We start from the raw sequence: 22,446 nt of genomic DNA on the forward strand, positions 1-22,446 counted from the left end.
AAAAAAAGAAAGTTTAAAAAATAATATATATATTAAAAGTTTAAAATCACCCCCTTTCCTAATTTTACATATAAAATTTATAAACAAAAATAAATAAATAAACATATTACATATTGCCACGTCCAAAAAAGTCCAAACTATTAAAATATTAAAAAATATCTCCTATGCAGTGAACGCCGTAAAAATAAATTTTTTCACACTTCGTTTGGTGGTAAAAGGTGAATTGCGTTATGTATTCCGTTACCACGGAATCCTGCATAACGGAAACGGGACGGATCCGTTATGCAGCCCATAGACTTCCATTATGACGGAATGAATAGCAGAATGCCTCCAAAGGCATTGCGTCATAGAATTGCGTTATGGTCCGTGGTAACAGACTCCATCACGCAATTCACCTTTTACCACCAAACGAATTTCATAAGTGGAAATCCGCTCATCTCTAGTTACAACCCTAATCCCATATCCTGCGGATAAGGGGATAGCTCACAAACTTGGCACAACCCCTTTAACTTCCTGAGAGCAAAAGGATCAGGCATGTTGAAATCCAATATGGCCAACCCTTCTCCCTCCCTTGACATCTTTCGCCTCCATATGGACTGTTGGCCATCCAATGCGTATGGCCAGCTTTAGAGAGGATCTGCTAATACCGTGTTGCTAGATACCAGGGGTCAGGGCTGACTTGGCAGCATTGGGGAAGGGAGGGGGGGGTCAAACATTAGACAAATGGTTTTATTGTTATAGCTGATTTTTGGATGCACATAAGTATATACGTTATAGTATGTCCCTGGTGCTAGTGACACCAAGAGGAGGAAGAGGACCAGAAGAACAACTTTAAACCCATCCTACATCATACAAGTTGCTGGGAATGACAATCACATGGGGACCTAGAAAACTAAAACATTGGCTGACATTTCAGTTATCAACCAGATGTAGACCTTAAAGGGGAGCTCCAGCACGTGGAAATTCTCCTTTCAAATATGGGCCTGAATTTGACAATTTTATGTCTCATTAGTTCTTGTTCATACGATTCACTTCACTGCTTGTAATTTCACAAGTGTTTTCTTCCTTTTTTTTTTTCATTCCTTTAAATTTGTGACACTGAACCAATGAGAAGTGAGCGGGTGTGTCCTCCTGCAGGCTTCACTATCTGCACCAGTCATGATAAGCACTTCATGTTCGTCCTCAGTGCAGGGCAACAGGTAAGGACTTTTATTGGCACCACAGGGCTTACTACGGACAGTCGTGCAAATAGTAGCAACTAATAAGCTAATACTATACTTACCGATGTATTAACTGTGGACATAAAACAATGTCCAGTCATCATGTGATTAGCTTTAGAAAATATGCTATCTACTGCTACAAAATTGTACTGGTTTTTATAATCGATTTCTATTACTTTTATTTAGTATAATTATTTTTTACCATTTATTTTAGCAGATTGTCTTTTTATCAACTTTTTTATTTTTAATATAGTTTGTATTTATCATCTTTTACTTTTAATAATTATTTATAACTTTTTTTAAATATATTTTGTATTTTTTTAATATCTCATTATTTTGAAGGGTTATTTTTTACAATTATTTTTATCATGTTGTCTTTTTGTCATCTATTATTTTTATAATTATTACTATTATTTTTAATATATATTTTTTTAAATCTATTATTTTTTTATAATTATTTATTAATATTCTTTATATATTTTGTTTTGTAGCTATTATTTTTAATAATTATTAATTACTACTAATATATTTTGTATTTTTTATCATACCATTATTTTAAATGATTATTTCTTACTATTATTTTTAGCATGTTGTCTTTTTATCATCTATTATTTTTATAATTATTTATTACTATTATGTTTAATATATTTTGTCTTTCTATAATCTATTATTTTGTTTTTATAAATATTTATTCATATTTTTTCTCCTCTTTTTATTTTTAATAATTATTTATTACTATTATTTTTAATATATTTAGTATTTATTATTATCTCATTTTTTGGAATGATTATTTTTTACTATTATTTTTAGCATGTTGTCTTTTTTGTCATCTATAATTTTTATAATTATGTATTACTATTATTTTTAATGTCATCTAAAATCCACAGAAAATTAGATTGTGAACATCTCATCTACTCAATAGTAAAAGTCAATTGTTTGTGCCGATTTTCAGTGCAAAGGGTGACATCTGGGGCAAATCGATGTCAAAATCCGCATGTAGCCCAAAAGCTCTGTTCGCATATGAGTTGAGGGTTACATTCAAATTCCATCAGATTTTCCGAGATCATTGCGTGCAGCGCTATTTTTTTTAATCCAGTGGACCTTAATATAAGTTAATGGGTCATTGGGGTCCACGGGGCTCGACAGTAGTGTCGGTCGTATATCGGATCAGGCACTGCGTTGTAATTTCCATTCTAAACGCTGATGTGAACAGAACCTTAGTATTAGGTCCAAATAAACTAATAAGACTGCACTGTTCAGTCAGTCTGCCTTGTTAGGGCTCATGCACACGACTGTATGTAATTCGCGGTCTGCAAAACACGGATCCACAAAAAATACGGATGACGTCCGTGTGCATTCCGTAGTTTGCGGAACAGAACAGCTGGCCCCTAATAAAACAGTACTATCCTTGTCCGTAATGCGGACCACAGGACATGTTCTATTCTTTTGCGGAACAGACATACAGAAACGCAATGCACACAGAGTAATTTCAGTTTTTTTTTTGCGGACCCATTGACATGGAATGAAAATACGTTCGTGTGCATGAGTCCTTAATGGCTGCACGGTATTGCAGGTGATGCACGGCCATTAACAATGCAAACCGTCTAATCAGTGCAGTCTCCTTAGTTTAATTAGAGTCCCCTGTGGCCCGTACAGCCACCGCAGGTACGTGACCGCAACGCAGTCGCTTTGCAGCTGCAACACAGCCGCACCATGTGGTCGTAACCTGACCAATGCCAGTTTTATTAACACCTTCCTCCCCTTGAAAAAATGAAAATTCCGATGTGACGGCAGTGACCATGCAATGTTTATCATGTTTTAGTCCTCCAAGTCTTTGGTGGGGGGCTCCAAACAAACAGCTCACCATATCTCAGCTTCCTTAACCCCTATTAGTGTGGCAGAGAGAAAAGGAAATGAGATATTGGGGTTTACTGCAGTCATACTCCAAGGGTAGCTATTAGGCAGATTTTAAGGGTCCACCCCGTTGCTGAACCATCAGTGCGGACGTTACCAGCATGCAAACCAAGCAAATGATTGAGGCCCCAGAGATCAGAGAGCCCCCTGGAAAAAAATGACTACCCCGTTCAGTTGCACAGGGGCCCAAGGGTGGAGGGGCCCTTCCCAGCTGTAGAGCGCTAGCAGAAGTGCCCAGGCTGCACTGCTAAGCTGAGAGTGGGGATCAGTGGGCAAACAGCGAGGAGCTTAGTTGGACAAGAGGGTGGAGAGTAGCAGGGGTCCCCAGACATAACTTTGCTTGGGGCCCAAGAAATGTCAAATCCGCCCCCCTGAGTTCAGTTGAGCAGAAGCTCAGAGGCTCCAGGGCCTTATTTTTCAAAGTTTCCCTTGGTAACCAAAGCTTGTCCATGACAACCAATCACAGAGCAGCTTTTATTATTCCAGAGCAGTTAAAGAAATGAAAGCTGAGCTCTGATTGGTCGCTAGGGACTACAAGGCCATTTCTCCTTTCAGACCTGTTTTATACAAAAGGCCCTGAGTCCCAATACACGAGCAGTTCACAAATTCTGTACAAAATGGCTGTGGGGGGGTACTGTTGTTTTCTTGCGTAGGGTGATATCTATCACCAGCACTATCTCCAGCCCTGTACATAGGGCGGTGTGCGTGGTGATGTCACTGGTTGCTGTCGACATCAGCAGACTTAGCGACACTCCTGTATCTCCTCCTGAGCAGGACGCCTGTTATCATATGTACCTCCTCTGCTGATAAAGACGCTCTTCCAAGTAAAAATGTCGAATCAGACGCGACCAGATACAACATTTTACCGAGAGGCCAGTCCTTCCCCTATAGTAACATAAACAGTAACCGACGCATCAGACCAGAATGTCAAACCAGGGGCTATATGGGGGGTGATGCTGTAATGGCTGCACAGGTAGCAGTCGCACCCAGGCCCTGGTGTCCGCAGGGGCCCAAAGGTCCTTCTACCATATCAGAAGTCACCGGTATTATAAATGGCACAGGGTAGGTGGGGGGGTTTGCATTGGGTGCAGGAGCTTCTAATAATGTATTATATAGGGCACTGTGATATATTTTTATACTATCCATTTTTTCCTCCTAGGCCAGGGATGCCCAACCTGCGGCTCTCCAGCTGTTGCAAAACTACAACTCCTAGCCTGACCGGGCATGCCTACAGCTATCAGCCTACAGCAGGGAATGGTGGGAGTTGTAGTTTTACAACAGCTGGAGGGCCGCAGGTTGGGCGTCCCTGGCCTAGGTTATAATACCAGATATGCGCCAAACTGCTGGATTTTTTTAGATTCTGGGGTCGCGTGCAAGTCACATTGCTGCCCCATTCATTTGTGCGCTAGCACCACGATCCTTGGATCCAAGATCGCCATGTAGCCGAACCCTAAGCCCTCAGGGTGGGAACCATCCTGCAACTTGGATCTTATCAAAGTCGCATGACGCGTTTAAGGTCTTGCACCGATGCCTGAAATTGCGACTTGTCATTTAGCAGAGTACCTGCATACAAAAATACATTAAAATATATTAATAGGCAATTGGCCCTGGATGTCGTAAGGACTGGTCTCGAGGAGTAATTGCTAGGATGCAATTGTCCCCCCCTTTATAGTATCCATTACCTATTATGCCCACTACATCTACATACATTATGTAGATCCACAGGGACCAGCAGGCTTTTGTGAGCACATTAACGGAGATGCCAATAGAACATGTGCAACTTTCCAACATACTTTGTGCAGTTTTCAAGATCTCTGCTTGCTGTCAGTGAATGACACCTAAGCCACATGCTGCTCTTGCAGGTGCAAGACTCCTTTCAGCATATCAGAGTTTCCAGCTAGATAACAGGACCTGAATGTAAGCAATGGCTGTTTCTAGTCACTGACTGCAAGCACAGATCTTGAAACGCAAATTAAGTCAGAAAGCCATAGGAGAATCTATCACGAAAATGCTTTATTTAGAGGATTGCGTTTTTTTGCTTTTTTTTTTTTTATGCAATAAAAATCCTACAGCTTTTTTGTGCATTTTTGTTATTTAGGGCCCTTCACGTGGCGTCTTTTGCAGAAAAGATTTGGTACGGATTCCACACGGTGTGTGTTGCTGCGGCAGTGCTGTGGTCATGTCTATAAACCATTGAAAACAATGGAAAGTGGTGAGATCCATACCAAATTTTGCCTGCAAAAAAATGCTGTATAAATAGCCCTATAGGTGGAAAAGTATCCAGAAAAAGCCCCATGTCCTAAAAATGCACATAAGGGCTCATGCAGACGACCGTATGTATTTAGCGGTCCGCAAAATATGGATCTGCAAACAAAACAGATGACATCCGTATTTTTTGCAGATCCATTGTAACAATGTCTGTCCTTGTCCGCAAAACGGACAAGAATAGGACCTGTTCTATTTTTTTGCAGAACAGACTTGCGGACATACGGATACAGAATGCACACGGAGTGATTTCCGTTTTCTTGCGGCCCCATTGAAATAAACAGTTCCGCATATGGGCTGCAAAAAAAACTGAATGGACACGGACATAAAATACGTTTGTGTGCATGACCCTAAAACACATGAAAACTAACCGCATTGAGATTTATCTACTGAATCAAAAGAAGGCCTGATTTAACAAAAATGTTGAAAATTGCGACAAATTTATTAAATGTCGCATAATCATAATGTACTTTGTGTTTACGTCGCATGTGTGGGAGGATGGTACTGCAGTTCTGGAGCAGAATGATGCAGGACACTGGGAAAGCTGGGTGATGACAATGGTCACCATATACAGTAGGTTGTCACCCATATGACCATTTTGGGTGGCAACGCTCTGTCACGTCTAGAAGGGTTCTTGTGCTGTCAGCTCCGTAATCACATGGGGGGTGGGAGCCTCTTGCGTCATTGTAACTGGAAGTAAGTTGTGGCCGCATTCCTCTTGAGCAAGGTACCGGATTAAACTGAACACTCAAGATCGCGGCTCGGATTAGTCACCTCTGACATTATACGTACACTGGGCAGAGGGATTATGGCATTAAAATTCCCCAAAACTTACAAATTTCCTATTATCGGCATCAGGACCCTCATTTCTTAGGCCTCTTGCACACAAACGTTTTTTTTCCCCCTTTTACGTTCCATATACGGAACCATTCATTTCAATGGATCTGCAAAAAAAATGGAAGGTACTCAGTATGCCTTCCGTTTCCGTATTTCCATTCAAAGATAGAACATGTCCTATTATTGTAATCAGCTGTTTGAGAAAGCACCAGAGACACGGCCTTCTCCCTGCTTACCAAGCACAGCGCCGTCCATTGTATAGTGGCTGTGCTTGGTATTACAGCTCAGCTCCATTCACTTCAATGGAGCTGAGCTGCATCTAGGCCATGTGACCGATGAACGTCACTGGCCTAGGAAAAGTTATGAGACTGTGGTGCTCACAGAAGCCCCGATGCCTTCTCAAACAGCTGATCGCGGGGGGTTCGTGTGGACCCCCACTGATCATATACTGATGACCTATCCTCAGTAAGGGTCATCAGGAAAACCCCTTTAAATGGATTGTCTCAAAATCGTCATTTATCTACAGGATAGGGGCTGGGACCCCCATGATCAGTTGAAGGGAATCCACTCCTCCGCCACGACCACAGTGAGGAGGAGTTTGAATGCAGCAGTGGTCAAACGTGCACCCTTCTTCTCCATTTAGAGTCTACGAGGTGGAGACCTTGTCTCGATTACATCCCTTAGTCCAATGAACGTTGAGGGTACGGCTACATGGCCATTTTGGGCGCGACATGTGTCACGTGATCGCATCCCACCCAAATACTGCAGCAGGACTGACGAATGAATTAATGGAAGTTGCAGCACGACTTGCATGTTTGCTGCAACCGTGAAACTCAAATAGCAAAAGATGCAGCAGTGTTGAATTTTTGGTAATTTGCATTTCGAGACGCCCGCTGAGACCCCATTCTTCTCCATGGCAGTCCCACTACTCTGTGATCTTTGGTCGTTCAACAGCTGTCGGGTCCAAAATTACCATGTAGCCAAACCCTGAATGAAGGAGCAGCATAAATGCCCAACCGCCACTGCATGCAGACTCCTCCTCGTTGTGGCTGGGCAGTAATCAATGGGGGGCACAGCGGTGGGGCCCCCACCGACCAGACATTTATCTCCTATCCTGTGGATGGGTGATGAATGGCCATTGAGGGCTGCAATACCACTTACAACCTGTAGACTGGTGTGGTGCTGTTAGAAGAAAGCAGCCATGCTTTTGGAATCCTTTGGATCTAGGTGTATGTTCCCTCATGAATGGTCACAGTGGGTCTCCTGTCTATCACACTCTATAGAGAAGATTTCCCTAAGATTATTATGGTTCTTGGTTCTGCCAAGGTTTGTCTGGTGCTGATCACCTAACCGATGGAGCCTGCTATCTTGGTTTGACGCTTTAGTGTTTGGTCTCCAGTATTCCATCCTCTTCACGTCTGGTCATGGAGCATCTTGTACAGAACCGCCCGTGATCTGCTGGGTGTGACTTGGTAGTGCCACAGATAACACCACTAGAGTACGTTATCTCTTATGGACACTCTCTATAGCCGAGTGAAAACTGCTGCCTCTGCCATTAAGATAGTCCCAGCCTACTGAGCGAATGACCCAAGAAATTCAAGGAGCAGACATCTTGTCCTCCAGCTTATTGACATAAGGCCAACACTGATGAGTGTGAATCTCGGAGTGCAGAGAAGCACATGGGGTAATGCTTTTATACATACACATCTATAGATATATACATAGACAATACACAGCATACTACGGAATGCACGTGTTTGGTATATTACAAATTTCGAGGGGTTGTCCTCTTTGGGTAACTCTTTTTTACATATTATAATTCATGATTACACAAAAGTTGTCCAAACCTGTCTTATGTACAGTATATGTGGGTGTCCGGACTCTCCTGATGGCAGATATTGGGAGCAAGAATGATTGGGCATGTTGGATGTCAACATGCACGATCCCGTGTGAGATAAGCCACTGCCAGAGGACACTATATTAGTGAGATCTTAAAGGGAACCTGTCAGCAGTATCATGCTGTCTGTACCATAGGCAGGGTCCCTCATCTCACAACAACGATCTGGGCTCGGGGAGAAGTCTGTTGGCAGCTCACCTCTGGTTTCTCCCCAGCCAGCGTGATGGGTCTTTCTCTGTTTGCGTATAGGGAAAGACCTGCCGTGCTCATTGGAGAGAAGCTGGAGGAGGACTACCCAGTGGAAACTTCTCACTATGCCCAGCTCGTCTTTCAAACTCTTTCTGTGAAACAGAGTAGTTTATCTTTCGGTCTAATAACCCCCGATGTGTGGCCATGAGCTGCTATGGAGCAATAGAGGCATTTCCTCTACTACTGTTTGTGTTTTCTCAATGGTTGTAATTACTCAAGACTCCAAAAAGTCTGCAAGTGACTGAAGGATTCCAATGTTGTCACTGCTTCTCATTGCAGACACCGTAACGTGTGAACATGACTTCTCTCATCAAACTCTGTCCCTTCTACACCCGGGACCCCTCGGTGTTCCTGCGGTTCGCCCACCCAATGATTCTGCGCAGTGCGGAGCGCTGTCCAGTCATGGTGACCCGCGCCTTGGCTACTTCTACCAATATTCAGCAGAAAGTCAAGGACACCACACTGTCGCCTGGAGGTAAGACTTATCATTCTGAAAATGCACATTTGGGACTCTTTCTATTGTACTCAGATGACTGTCTGCAGTCTCACAACTCTTTTAAAGACATCTCATAGTACTTTAGGATGCATCCACATTTGAATGTTCCATGATTGGGGATATAATGCAACTTTTACCATTCCAGTCTCTTCTGGAGCCTCCAGTAGGCGCACCTTGGCACAAGCCGCTCCTCAAGCTGCCACGGCCAATACCAAGTGCCCTTTCATCGAGACAGAGATGGAGAAAGAAGGCAGTTTCATTGTCCAGAAGGCTGGTCCTGAAGTTCAAGAGGATCTACAGGCCTTCAAGAAAGGTACAAACATTGCAAGTGGAGACTGGATGTAGCTCATAGTCAGCTATGGCTGTATCCAAAACAGGATGCACGTCCTCTTGATTGGTTAATGGTTGATACTTGACCAATAAGCTGAGAATGGTGGGACATAATAATGCTGCTGATTAGATCTAGTGTAGTAAGTGACAATGCCAGATCTCTATAAGGACATGAAGATCGGGTGGTGTCTCCCAACTATGACCACAAACACTTGCCACCAGGGTCTATTTTACAAATAACCAACACTTTATGGATTATACAGTTAGGTCTAGATATATTTGGACAGACAACATTTTTCTAATTTTTGTTCTGTACTTTACCACAATGGATTTTGTACAAAACCATTCAGATGCAGGTGAAGTTCACACATTAGCTTTAATTTAGTGGGTTGAACAAAATGATTGCATAAAAATGTGAGGAACTAAAGCATTTTTTTAAACTCAATCCCTTCATTTCAGGGGTTCAAAAGTAATTGGACAAATTAAATAATTGTAACTAAAATGTTAATTTCTAATACTTGGTTGAAACCCCTTTGTTGGCAATGACTGCCTGAAGTCTTGAACTCATGGACATCACCAGACGCTGTGTTTCCTCCTCTTTAATGCTCGGCCAGGCCTTTACTGCCGCGGTTATCATGTTGCTGTTTGTTTGTGGCCTTTCTGTCTGAAGTTTAGTCTTTACCAAGTGAAATGCTCTATTGGGTTCAGATCCGGTGACTGACTCGGCCATTGAAGAATATTCCTCTTCTTTGCTTTAATAAACTCCTGGGTTGCTTTGGTTTTATGTTTTGGGTCATTGTCCATGTGTATTATGAAACGCCGACCAATCAGTTTGGCTGCATTTGAGCAGACAGTATGTCTCTGAAAACCCCAGACATCATCCGGCTGATTCTGTCCTGTGTCCCATCATCAATAAGCACTAGGGCCCCGGGGCCACTGGCAGCCATGCATGCCTAAGCCATCACACTGCCTCTGCCGTGTTTTACAGATGATGTAGTATGCTTTGGATCATGAGCTGTACCATGCCTTCGCCATACTTTTTTCTTTTCATCATTCTGGTAGAGGTTGATCTTGGTTTCATCTGTCCAAATAATGTTCTTCCAGAAGTTGTTTTTTTTTTTTAAGCAAAGTCCAACCTACCCTGCTTATTCTTGAGGCTGATGAGTGGCTTGCACCGTGCAGTGAACCCTCTGTATTTCCTTTCATGCAGTCTTCTCTTTATGGTAGATTTGGATATTGATACGCCTACATCCTGGAGAGTGTGGTTCACTTGGTTGGCTGTTGTGAAGGTGCTTCTCTTCACCATGGTAATTATTCTGCGATCATCCACCACTGTTGTCTTCCGTGGGCGTCCAGGTCTTTTTGCATTGTTGAGGTCACCAGTGCTTTCTTTCTCAGGGTGTACCAAACTGTAGATTTTGCCACTCCTAATAGTGCAGCAATTTCTCGAATGGGTTTTTTCTGTTTTCGCAGATGAAGGATGGCTTGTTTCAACTGCATAGAGAGCTCTTTTGACCGCATGTTTACTTCTCAGCAAAAATGCAAACACCACACCTAAAATCAACTCCAGGCCATTTATGTGCTTGAGAATGAAATAATGAAGGAATTGCCCACACCTGCCCAGGAAACAGCCTTTGAGTCAATTGTCCAATTACTTTGTCCAACTCCTAAACCCTTCATCCAATTTGGATACCCTCAAATAAAAGCTAAAAGTCTGGACTTTATGTCCATTATATAACTATAACTTGAATATGTTTTAGTAAACAGGTAATAAAGACAAAATTTGTGTCAGTGTCCAAATTTATATGGACCTAACTGTATGTATTTATACAAAGAGTCAGTAGAGCCTAAGATTGATTATCTCTGTTTGGCCTAAGGAACCCTAGTCTGACTCCAATAGAAAATATTCCTATAACTTCACACAGCTGACCGGCGATCCAAACGTTCAAGGACATCTAGTTCTTGGGCTTTAGATCAAATTGAACCGATTAGGTCAAAATGTAATTATATCATTATATAATTATCTGTTTATCAGATGCTCTTAGTTCTCTGCTGTATGAAGTCAAGTCAAACCTGAAGAAGAAGTTCTGTGGTGACTCCCCTAAAAAAGTTAACCTTGGAACTGGAGCTCCTCTCATTCCAACTCATCTGATTAAAGAAAACATGTCAGGTACGTTACAGGTCTTCTAAAAAAATTGTTCTATTGTTGTCAAGTTACAGTATCCAGGTCTTGAAGACCCTTTCATATACTTCCCCAGGTGGAGCTGCCTTTGGCTACGATGAGTTCTTCAACCGGAGGATTGAGGAGAAGAAACAGGACTACACATACCGGGTGTTCAAGACTGTGAACCGTAAGGCCAGCGCTTACCCGTTTGCTGAGGATTTCTCTGACCTCCAGGGAAAAAAGAAGGAAGTGTCCGTTTGGTGCAGCAATGATTACCTGGGCATGAGCAGGCACCCTCGGGTGATTAAAGCTATTTCGTAAGTACAAAAAGACAAAAGTGTATTTTGGCCCTTGAAGGCCAGTTCCCAATCCATACACAAGAAGACTGTACATAAAAAGTGGCCATGAGAGGCTGTATTCTAGTCCATTCAAAATTCTGCTGATTGCCAACAGGAACAGTCGACAAGCTTGTTGACAGACATGCCCATAAGAGCTTAGCTCTTGTAATTAGGTGGAAAAGTTAGGTTCCTCTACATCAGATAAGTATAGAGAACCTCATCTAAAGACCACACTTTCATTAAAAAAAACATATCTCCAACTTCCATAAAAAAAACATATCACCAAACTAAGATTTATGTAAACGTTTGCTCCAAGATTTCAGCTCTGCATCCAGAAGAATTGTGAATTCAGCCATCTTCCTAGGTACTTTTGTACAATGGAAGTAACATATCCAAAATTGACAGAGGTGCAACAAAGAGCAGGAGGAATTGTCAAGAATTTTGATTTATATGTTTGATACAAAATGTGTGCATTGGCCAGGTGACCAAACATACACACAGGAAGGTCAGCTCTGGAGTACAATCTGATGCACTAACAATTAAAATACTGTACAAACTAAGAAATGTAGAACATTCAGGAGCGTGTGTTCGTTTTTGTATGTCCCCTTTAGTGCCAGAAAGCAAGTGATCTGTAATGATAGCTGTAATATTGTTAAATCTCCTCCATGTTTTTCTTATCAGGGAGGCTCTTAAAGAGAACGGAGCAGGGGCAGGAGGAACTAGGAACATTTCTGGCACCAGCAAATACCATGTGGACCTGGAATGTGAATTAGCAGATCTGCACCACAAGGATGCGGCCCTGCTCTTCTCTTCCTGCTTTGTTGCCAACGACTCCACTCTTTTCACTTTGGCAAAGATGTTACCAGGTGGGTAAAGTACATTTGCAGAATGGGACTTCTCTGTGGGGCAGCAGGAAAGATTTGGGGGCTGCGGTTTCTCGTTTACAGCAAAGTGTAAAATGAAAGGTGTTGCACCCAAACACTGTTTACCGTTATCCCCCTTACCGATATCCTATTTATGCAATGGCAGTGACAAGTAGTGACAATGCATTCTTCATACTTTTCAGGTATTTTCTACATTGAAATTTCTTCAGAGGAGAAGGGAGGGGCGTGTAGAGTAGAGTAGGAGAGAGGAGAAGGGTGGGACAGCGATGGAGGAGAGAAGAGGGGGTAAGGCAGGAGTTGAGAAGGGAAACAAGGAGTGTCATAAAGAGGGGGAGAGAGAAGGGAAACGAGGAGTGGAGTAGAGAAAAGAAGGGAGGGGAGGAGTGAAGAGAAGAGCGGCAAGAAGAGAGAGGAAGGGAGGGGAGGAATAGAAAAGACAGGAGAAGGGAAGAGAGAGGAGAAGGAAGGAGTGGAGAAGGGGGAGAAAATAAGTGAGTGGGCTAGAGAGAAGATGAGAGGAGAGAAGAGGGGGGAAGTGAGGGGAGGACAGAGGAGAAGAGAAGGGAGGAGAGGAGAACCAAAAAGTGAAGAGTGGAGAAGAGAGGAGAAGGGAGGAGTGGAGAAGAGAGGAGAAGGGAGGAGTGGAGAAGAGAGAAGAGAGGAGAAGGAGAGGGAGGAGTGCAGTAGAGAGGAGAAATGAGGAGAGAAGACAGAAGAAATGAGAGGAGGAGTTGAGTTGAGAAGGGAGGAGTGGAGAATAGAGGAACAGGGATGCATGGAGTAGAGTAGCGAGGAGAAGGGAGGAGAGAAGTGTGTACAGGAGCGAAGGAAGGAGTGGAGAAGAGAGAAGAATGGAGGAGGGAACAGAGGAGGAGAGAGGGCATAGGATGGGAGGAAAGAATAAAGGGGAGTGAATGTGGATATGCTGGTATCTTCACCTTTAGCACATTATAAGAGCTATTATACTCTCCCCATACACAGGTGTGCTAGGCAAGTGGTCGCCATTCTGCAACACCAAGTTAGCAGATCCCTTTGTTGCTGCTCTCCTTAATTATCCAAAATGTAAATTGAATATGCAAATAAAAGGGTCACTAAATGTAAATTTTGAAGCTTAAAGGGCTGTGCCATCATTAAATGTTTGGTTATTATCATTCAGCATAAAAATGAGTTGCTTTTGAAGTTTACTACAGAAATACTCCAGTTGTGACATATTCTGTAAATGTCATGATAATGGTGCCCCCTGGTGTTCATTCCGTATAGTAATATAGTGTCCCTTTAATTATGGCTGCTTGTAATCATCTTTTGTCTTTATTTCCAGGCTGTGAGATTTACTCGGATGCAGGAAACCATGCCTCTATGATCCAGGGCATCCGGAACAGTGGTGTGGCAAAATATGTCTTCCGTCATAATGACCCTGCCCATCTTGAAGAACAGCTCCGTAAATCAGATCCTAAAACACCCAAGATTGTTGCCTTTGAGACTGTCCACTCTATGGATGGTAAGTCCTCATACTCTCCTACTGTCCACTCAAACATGGTGGACGATGTAAATAAATGACCTGTAGATGTCCACGGTCTGGGACCGCCACCTCCTCCGCCCACTCCACCAATCCCAAGAACAAGACAGTCCAGCCATGAGAAGAGCCCAGGCGGCCCACTGGGAAATTTCCCTGTGAGGTCTATGGCCAATCCGTCCCTTGCCCTTGGTGTAAATAAAAACATTCTCATTCATTGGCAGTAAACAGAGATCGTGAAATGGTGAGGAACTGAAACATATAGTATATGAGAAAGCTGCATGGCTTTTCATGCAGCAGCCATTTAAGTTTAAAGGGATTATCTAGGAATTTGATAATGATGGCATAGCCTCAGGATAGGCCATCAATATCTGATCGGTGGGGTTCTGACTCCTGACTCATCAGCCGTTGGAAGAGGCCGCTGCGCTAAATGAAGCTCTGGTGAGCGCTGTGGTCTCCTCTCAGCTAACCAAGCACAGTGCTGTCCAATGTATAGTGGCTGTGCTTGGTATTGCAGCTCAGCCCTATTCACTTGAATTGGACTGAGCTGTGCTTAAGTCACGTGACCGATACACGGTGACGCCACTGGCATAGGAAGAGGCCTAAATGCTCATGGCAATAATGCCGATTGCGGTCCTTACAACCTATAGATGCCATGACCAGGTGTGATCACGGTATCTAAACACTCAAAAACTGGCATCCCCCTGTGGCCAAAGGGGATGCCAGCAATTGACTTTAATACACTGGGTCTCTCTGAAGAGACCCAGCGTATTAGAGCTGCAATTCTTATGTTGGCCAGCAGATGGCAGGCCAACATAAGAAATGAGCAATTCACATATTACCATGCTCCTGTATGGAACATGGAAATATTGAAAAATTTGTGAGTGTTTTGAGTGAGCCTCAAATACTAACTACAAAAACATTTTTTTTAAAAAGGGAAGGAAAAAAATATAGAATAAAAAAAAATATATATATATAAAAATTTAAATCACCCCCCTTTCCGTAGAATAAAAAAAAATAACAAAAAATATAAACATCATGGGCATCACTGCGTCCAAAAACACCCGTACTATTAAAATATAAAAAATATTTTTCCAATACGACGTATGGTGTAACGGAAGTTTCACCATTTTTCATTGCGTCTCTTACCCAAAAAGTGTAATAAAATCTGATCAAAAAGTCACACACACTCCAAAATGGTATCAATAAAAACTACAGATTGAGCCCCCACACAGTTCAGTAGACATAACTATAAAAAGTTATGGGGGTCAGAATATGGTGATTTAAATTTTTTTTTTTTCCCCCCAAAGTTTACATTTATTTTTACAGTATTTAGACATAACAAACCTATACATATGGGGTATCCTTGTAATCGTACTGACCCAGAGAATGAAGGGCATGGGTCAGTTTTGCCGCAAAGGGAACACTGTAGGGACAAAATCCGTAAACCGGTGAAGGAATTGCATTATTGTTTTTTCAATTCCACCCCATTTGGAATTTTTTTTTTCCTGCTTCCCACTACATTGTATGCCATATTAAATGGTGGCATTAGAAAGTAAAACTTGTCCCGCAAAAAACAAGTCGTCATATGGATACGTGAACTGAAAAAAAATTAAAAAAAATAAATAAAAAAAAAAATGTTATGGCTCCATTAAGATAGGGAAGAAAAATAAAAAAAAACATAGACAAATGAAAAAAAACTCCGGTATCCTAAGGGCTAACTGCTTTAAGTCTTTGCAGTCTCCATCCCAGGCCCCAGCCCCAGCCCCAGCCGAGGGGTGTCAGCATATGCGCGGTTACTTCCTGTACAACCCCTTTAAGATGGGAGTCTATCCATATTTCTATCATACACTTTTGTGGTAGTCATGCGAGTTTGCATTCATTGGTTTGGTAAATCCACATTTTTCATATCCTTTACAGGTGCGATCTGCCCCCTGGAGGAGATGTGTGATGTAGCACACAAATATGGCGCCCTGACATTCGTTGATGAAGTGCATGCAGTGGGGCTGTATGGGGTGCGGGGTGCGGGAGTAGGAGAAAGAGATGGCGTCATGCACAAGATAGACATCATCTCAGGAACACTGGGTGAGTTACGGAGATTCTATAAGATATGAATATGGACTCTCTATACAGAGATACTGATTGCCTGTAGGACGCATCTGAATCATTGTCATAAAAGTCTATCTGATAACCCTTTTATGCAAATAGCTCTGCTCCAGGCTCTTTTATGGGTTGGACACCGACTTACAGGGGACCTACCCATAGGGGGCACTAGAGAGACAGTGTTCCTTCTTCTGGAGGAGAGCTATTTTGCATACCGTTTCCCAGGGAGCATTGCCTGTACGATTCCCAGCTGGTGTCTCCACAATCAGAAAAAGTTTCCCCCCTCCCGAGACCCTGGAGCCGACCACCCCTATCATCTGGATATAAAAATTTAAAAAAGCAGTCTCACCTGCCTGTGGTCCTGACTCTGGTCCGTTCTGTGACCAGTCAGCAGTCACATCAGCCGTGATGTAACCTTCAAGATGTTGTGACCGCCGAGGCCTGTGATTGACCGCAGCCGTCACAGGACCCAGCCGCTTCCTGGTCCCAGGTGGACTGGAAAGCGTCCGGGTATGGGGCAGCGGTCAGACCACATGCAGATGAGTCTGCTTTTTTATGTTCAGGTGCACAGGTCCAGACTATAAGGGTTGACGTCACCAAGTTTGGACAACCCCTTTAACCATGATGAATCATACTGCATACTATTCCCAAGACTTTTAGACTTGTCATCTGTTTTCTTCACTGACTCGCTACTCTTTTACCACTAGGGAAGGCATTCGGCTGCGTGGGTGGCTACGTGGCTAGCACAGCTGCCCTCATAGATACAGTGCGCTCCTACGCTGCCGGCTTCATTTTTACCACCTCCCTGCCCCCCATGGTGCTCGCCGGAGCATTGGAATCTGTGCGCGTCTTGAAAAGTGAGGAAGGGCAAGCACTGCGCCGTGCCCACCAGCGCAATGTCAAGCACATGCGCCAACTGCTCATGGATGCTGGGCTGCCCGTCATCAATTGCCCCAGCCACATCATCCCTATACGGGTAAGAGAGAGAGAGACCTACACACAATGATACGTATGGTGCTCTGTATATCTCCATCATGTACGGATCAATAACTCATTCTGTCCCCCGCCAGGTTGGCAATGCCGCACTGAACTCCAAAATCTGCGACATCCTTCTGTCTGAACACAATATTTACGTCCAGGCCATCAATTACCCGACCGTTCCCCGCGGAGAGGAGTTGTTGAGGCTGGCTCCCTCCCCACACCACACTCCTGACATGATGAATTTCTTCGTGGGTAAGTAATGATCACCAATGCCTTGGCTGGTTGATGGAAGGAAGTGTGACTGCAGGATCAGACTACACACTGGATTTGTTTGTAGTCTGTAACCATGGAAACTCATAGACCAGCTAACAATCTAATTTGTATAGGAAGCTCCCGAATCTCCTCTGACGGGATCGGGTGTTTTTTCGCCAGTTTTTTTGTCAGTGGCTTTTTCCTCTGACCCCATGGGACGGGGGTGTTACCCGGCAGCTACTGAAGGTGTATAGGCACCTTTACACTAAGGCCTCATGCACACGACCGCGCTGAGTTTTGCCGTCCTCAAATTGCGGATCTGCAAAAGACAGATGCCGTCTGTGTGCGGAATGCCCATAATAGAAATGCCGAATAGAATAGGACATGTTCTATTTTTTTTTTTGCGGGGCCACGAAACTGAGCAACCGATGCAGACAAAAAACGGAGTGCTGTCCTCATCTTTTGCGGCTCCATTGAAGTGAATGAGTCTGCGTCCGAGCCGCAAAAAATGTGGCTTGGATGCGGACCCAAACAACTGTCGTGTGCATGAGGCTAAGAGCTCAGGCACACGACTGCATGTAAAAACGGATGACATCCGTATGACGTTCATGTTACATCCGTTTTTTTTTTCTTTGCGGATCCATTGTAATAATGCCTGTCCTTGTCCGCGAAACGGACAAGAATAGGCCATGTTCTATTTTTTTGCGGAAGGGACATGAGGACATAGAATGCACACGGAGTCATCTCCGTTTTTTTTCAAGCCCCATTGAAGTAAATGGTTCTGCATGCAGACGGAAAAAAACGGAACGGAAAAAAAATACGTTTGTGTGCATAAGCCCTAACGCTCACATTCTTCTTCCGCAGAGTGTCTGGTTGAAACATGGAAGGAAGTTGGGATGCCACTGCAGTCGCCATCCGCTGCCGAATGCAACTTCTGCCACCGCCCCCTGCACTTTGACCTGATGAGTGAGTGGGAGCGAACATACTTTGGAAACATGGAGCCAAAATACATCACCATGTACGCCTAAGCCTGCAGGGAGAGCCTCAACACACCGTCTACATGTCTAATACCAAAGTATTCAACTGCTAACTACTCAGCTGTCTGTTGTGGTGATGATGTCACTGCACTGCACTGATGATGTCACAGAAATCGTCAGTGCAGAATATAGGCCTGGACTAGCCGGGGACTGGCCATGTGATGCTTCTCGCCGGCGGAAGCCATAGCCCATTAGCTTGTATTGGTCACATCCATTGTACAGTATACGTCACGATATCGTGGAAGTCAGTGTAACTATAACCTGACATTTAGGGTCCATTCACACGTCCGTAGTGTATTGCGGATCCGCAATACACCCGGCCGCACCCCCATAGAACTGTGGACAAGAATAGGACATGTTCTATTTTTTTCCGGAGCTGCAGACCGGAAGATCGGGGGAGCTCTCCGGAAATGCGGATAGCACACTGTGTGCTGTCCGCATCCATTCCTGCCCCATAGAGAATGAATGGGTCCGCTGAATTGCGGAACAGGTGTGGACACATTCACGGACGTGTGAATGGACCCTTACACTGACTAGCAGCATGCAGCTGAAGAAAAAAGTGACATTGTGCAAAAGTTTTCACACCCTCCCTATTGGGCACCTAGCCTGGGCCACGGATGATAATATCACTGCAACAGAATCTGCTGGGTAGCTTAAAGGTGTTCTCCGGGCTACAGATATTGATGACCTGCCCTCAGGATATCAGATCACTGGGCGTCCGACACCCGGCCCTCCTACCGATCTGCTGTTTCGGGCAGACGGAAACTATACAGCGTACAGAGCTGGAGGCAGACAGCGCCACACACTGTGTAGTGGCCGTGCAGAGGTACTGCGGCCCGGCTCCTGTTCAATTGAATGGGTACTGGACAACTACATGGTAGACGGAGCCTTCTGCTTCCATCCGTTGCAGCCTGAAACAGCTGATGGTGGAGTTGTCAGGTGTCGGACCCCCACCGATCAGATCCTGAGGATAGTCCTTCAATATCTGTAACCCGGAAAACTCCTTTAAGACTGGACATACACTCATTTCACCAAGCAATCTCTCCCAATCCACTTGACTCAGTTGCACCTCCATGGGTAGGAAGAGAGGAGGAAGACGCTGCCAGACTCCTCTCCCCGAGAAGGAAAAGATCAGGCATGTTGAAATCCAACATGCTCAATCCTCCAACTGAGAAGCTGCCACACACATTGAATGTTCGGCCGCTCCTGCCACAAACAGCAGGTTCGGACGGCATACGTCTAATGTGCGTGGCCAGCTTAACCCTTAGTGGACTGGCACTATTAGCTGCAGTATATCATTACCTCTTATAATCACGCTTCTGCAGTAATTTATTTCATGCTCAGATGGTAGGATCTCTGTATTATCTGCATATAATGGACGGACCGCCATGCGGGTGTGTTTGAGATGTTCACACGTCAACTGACAATAAAGTGTTCAGCGATGCCATTGTGCGTGTAGTGCCTGAGTGTGTCTATTTAAAAGGGGAACTCCACTTTTTTCCATGGTTAAAATATTCTCAGTTAAAGGGGTTGTCCATACCTCCATTTTCACCCCGGCAGCCCCCCTGACTTGAGCATCGGAGCAGTTCAGGCTCTTTTTGGAGATCCGATGACGTACCGGGGCTCTCCATGGGGCTGCCAGGATGCCCGGTGACGTCACCGGCACTGATGGGCGGGATTTAGCGCTGCCCTAGCCAGTAAAACGGCTAGGGCAGCGCTAAAGCCCGCCCATCAGAGCCGCTGACGTCACCGAACACACTGCCGGATGGAAGTTTCCGCCCGGCAGTGTGTTATTGAAAACAAAAGAGACCTTGCCCTGCGCGATTTAGCGCAGGGCAAGGGAGCGCATCAGAGCATGAGATGCTCTGATGCCAACATCAGGGGGGCTGCCTGGGTGAAAATAAGGGTATGTCCGGGTTCAGCGCTGAAAGCGGTTATCCGGGAATTTGATACGGATGACCTATCCTCAGTATAAGTACCGTATCGTTGGGGGTCCCACTCTGGGGACCCGTGCTGATCATCCGTGAGCACTTAGGCTTCATTCTAGGCCAACAACGTTACGTTCATTGGTCACATGGCCTAGGCGCAGCTCAGTTCCATTCAAGTGAATGGAGCTGAGCTGCAATACCAAGCACGGCCACTATACAATGGACAGCGCTGTGAAGAGACCACAGTATTTCTCAGCGGTGGTCCCGGGTGTCAGACGCCACCACTAAGGCTAGGTCATTAGTATCAAATTCTTGGACAACCCCTTTAAAGGGAGCCTGTCAGTACAATCATGCGCGATATGACTTCTATTAGACTAAAGCCTCATTAGCGTGTCTGTGTCTGCAGTATGTCCGTGTTTCATCCCTGGATCCGTGATTTTCAGTCCGTGTTTCATCGACACTGCTAGGCTGCAAACTAATTTCCAGAGCCTCTCCTAGCAACGAACCAAAATACAGATGGCATCCGTGTTGTGTAGGTGGTTTTCACGGACCCATAGACTATAATGTGCATACGGGATTCGTAATCACGGACAAAATAGGGGGTGCTTCTGTGTTGGCATGGCATCACAGACCCACAGACCACGGAAAACCCGATAGAGTGAACGTGACGTGGAGTCCACAGATGTGTAAAAGAGGCCTCTTGCACAGGAACGGTTTTTTTTTCCGTTTATGTTCCGGTTTTTTGCGTTCCGTATAGAGAACCATTCATTTCAATGGATCCGCAAAAAAAAAACTGAAAATACTCTGTATGCCTTCCATTTCCGTATTTCTGTTCCGTTCAAAGATAAAACATGTCCTATTATTGCCCGCATAAAGGACAAGTATAGTACTGTGCTATCAGGGGCCAGATGTTCCGTTCCGCAAAAAACGGAATGCACACGGACGTCATTCGTATTTTTTGCGGATTCGTTTTTTGCGGACTGCAAAATACTGAAAAAGCCATATGGTCATGTGCAAGAGGCCTAAGACTGATATGTCTCTCTCCCTATACACCTGTCGATCAGGCTGATCTGGGTAGGATCGGGGCGCCTGTCACAAAATCACGCAATTCGGGGACCTTGCCTCCCAGTTGAGTAACTTTTGAGTCACACCTCTGGGACCCGCATCTATCTCTAGAATGGGGCCCTCAAAGTGAACGAGGAAGCACGGCCGAAAAAATAGTCAATCTGTGGCTTGGCTACTTCTGGAACTCCCATAGAGGTGAATGGAGAGGTGGTCGCGCTTGCGCAGTGCGCTACCTGTTCACGTCTATGGAAGTTTTTTTTGGGACTGCAAAAGAAGTGAATGGAGAGCACGCCATGCGTGTGCTCTGCGCTTTCCTTTGATTTGGGGGTCCCGTTCTAGAGAGAGGTGTGGGTCCCGCACCTATGGGACAAGTGTGAGATAAGCCAACCCCTTTAAATATGGATGATCTACCCTCAGGATAGGTCATCATCATCTGATCTGTGGGGGGGGGCAGCCTGACATCACTCCCCAACATCTGCTGACATCTTGATTTCCAGAATGTCCTGTCCTTTATTCTGAAGAGAGATGAGCCACTATCTAGCATCTCCATGAATCCAATGCAGTGGCTGACAAAGAATTGTATTACCTTCAGTAAGCCACCAGGTGGCGCGCTAAGCTCTCTGTAGAAAACAGTAGTTCCAATGCATTCAGTGAGGTCTCATCACCTGCAAAGGTAACAGAAAACTTTTCTATTTCTCATCTTCTGGGAGAGCTGGATGACACCCAGGGTGCTATTATTCTTGGAGCTGCAGTATTTTCGCACCAGGGGTCCAGGTGTCAGTCAGAAGTGCTATGAGGGCTTAGGGCCAACCCACACATGTCAGCACTTTCCGATCCAGATAAGGGTACTTTCACTGTTGCGGAAGAGGATTCCGGCAGGCAGTTCCGTCGCCGGAACTGCCTGTCGGATCTGTCAAAACGTATGCAAACTGATGGCATTTGTCAGACGGATCAGGATCTTGATCCGTATGAC

General features: G+C 44.6%; 1 protein-coding gene across 2 annotated transcripts; it reads left to right on the top strand.

Annotated features, from left to right (window-relative positions):
* The first annotated feature begins 1,092 nt into the window (after nt 1–1,092).
* Nucleotides 1,093–18,819, top strand: LOC122946106 (5-aminolevulinate synthase, erythroid-specific, mitochondrial-like). Of its 2 annotated transcripts, none has more exons than XM_044305455.1 (11): nt 1,093–1,199; nt 8,662–8,857; nt 9,024–9,191; nt 11,244–11,378; nt 11,467–11,689; nt 12,392–12,576; nt 13,913–14,092; nt 16,028–16,192; nt 16,918–17,186; nt 17,281–17,443; nt 18,308–18,819. In XM_044305455.1, exons 2-11 carry the CDS (start codon nt 8,680–8,682, stop codon nt 18,469–18,471), a joined length of 1,830 nt encoding a protein of 609 aa, XP_044161390.1. In that variant the 5' UTR covers nt 1,093–1,199; nt 8,662–8,679; the 3' UTR covers nt 18,472–18,819. The 2 variants fall into 2 exon arrangements, with proteins under 2 accessions (XP_044161390.1, XP_044161389.1); XM_044305454.1 differs by lacking the exon at nt 1,093–1,199 and adding an exon at nt 7,805–7,920.
* The last annotated feature ends 3,627 nt before the right edge of the window (nt 18,820–22,446 follow it).

The sequence above is a fragment of the Bufo gargarizans genome, chromosome 9 (genome assembly GCF_014858855.1).
Source record: "Bufo gargarizans isolate SCDJY-AF-19 chromosome 9, ASM1485885v1, whole genome shotgun sequence".
NCBI classification, from domain to species: Eukaryota; Metazoa; Chordata; class Amphibia; order Anura; family Bufonidae; genus Bufo; species Bufo gargarizans.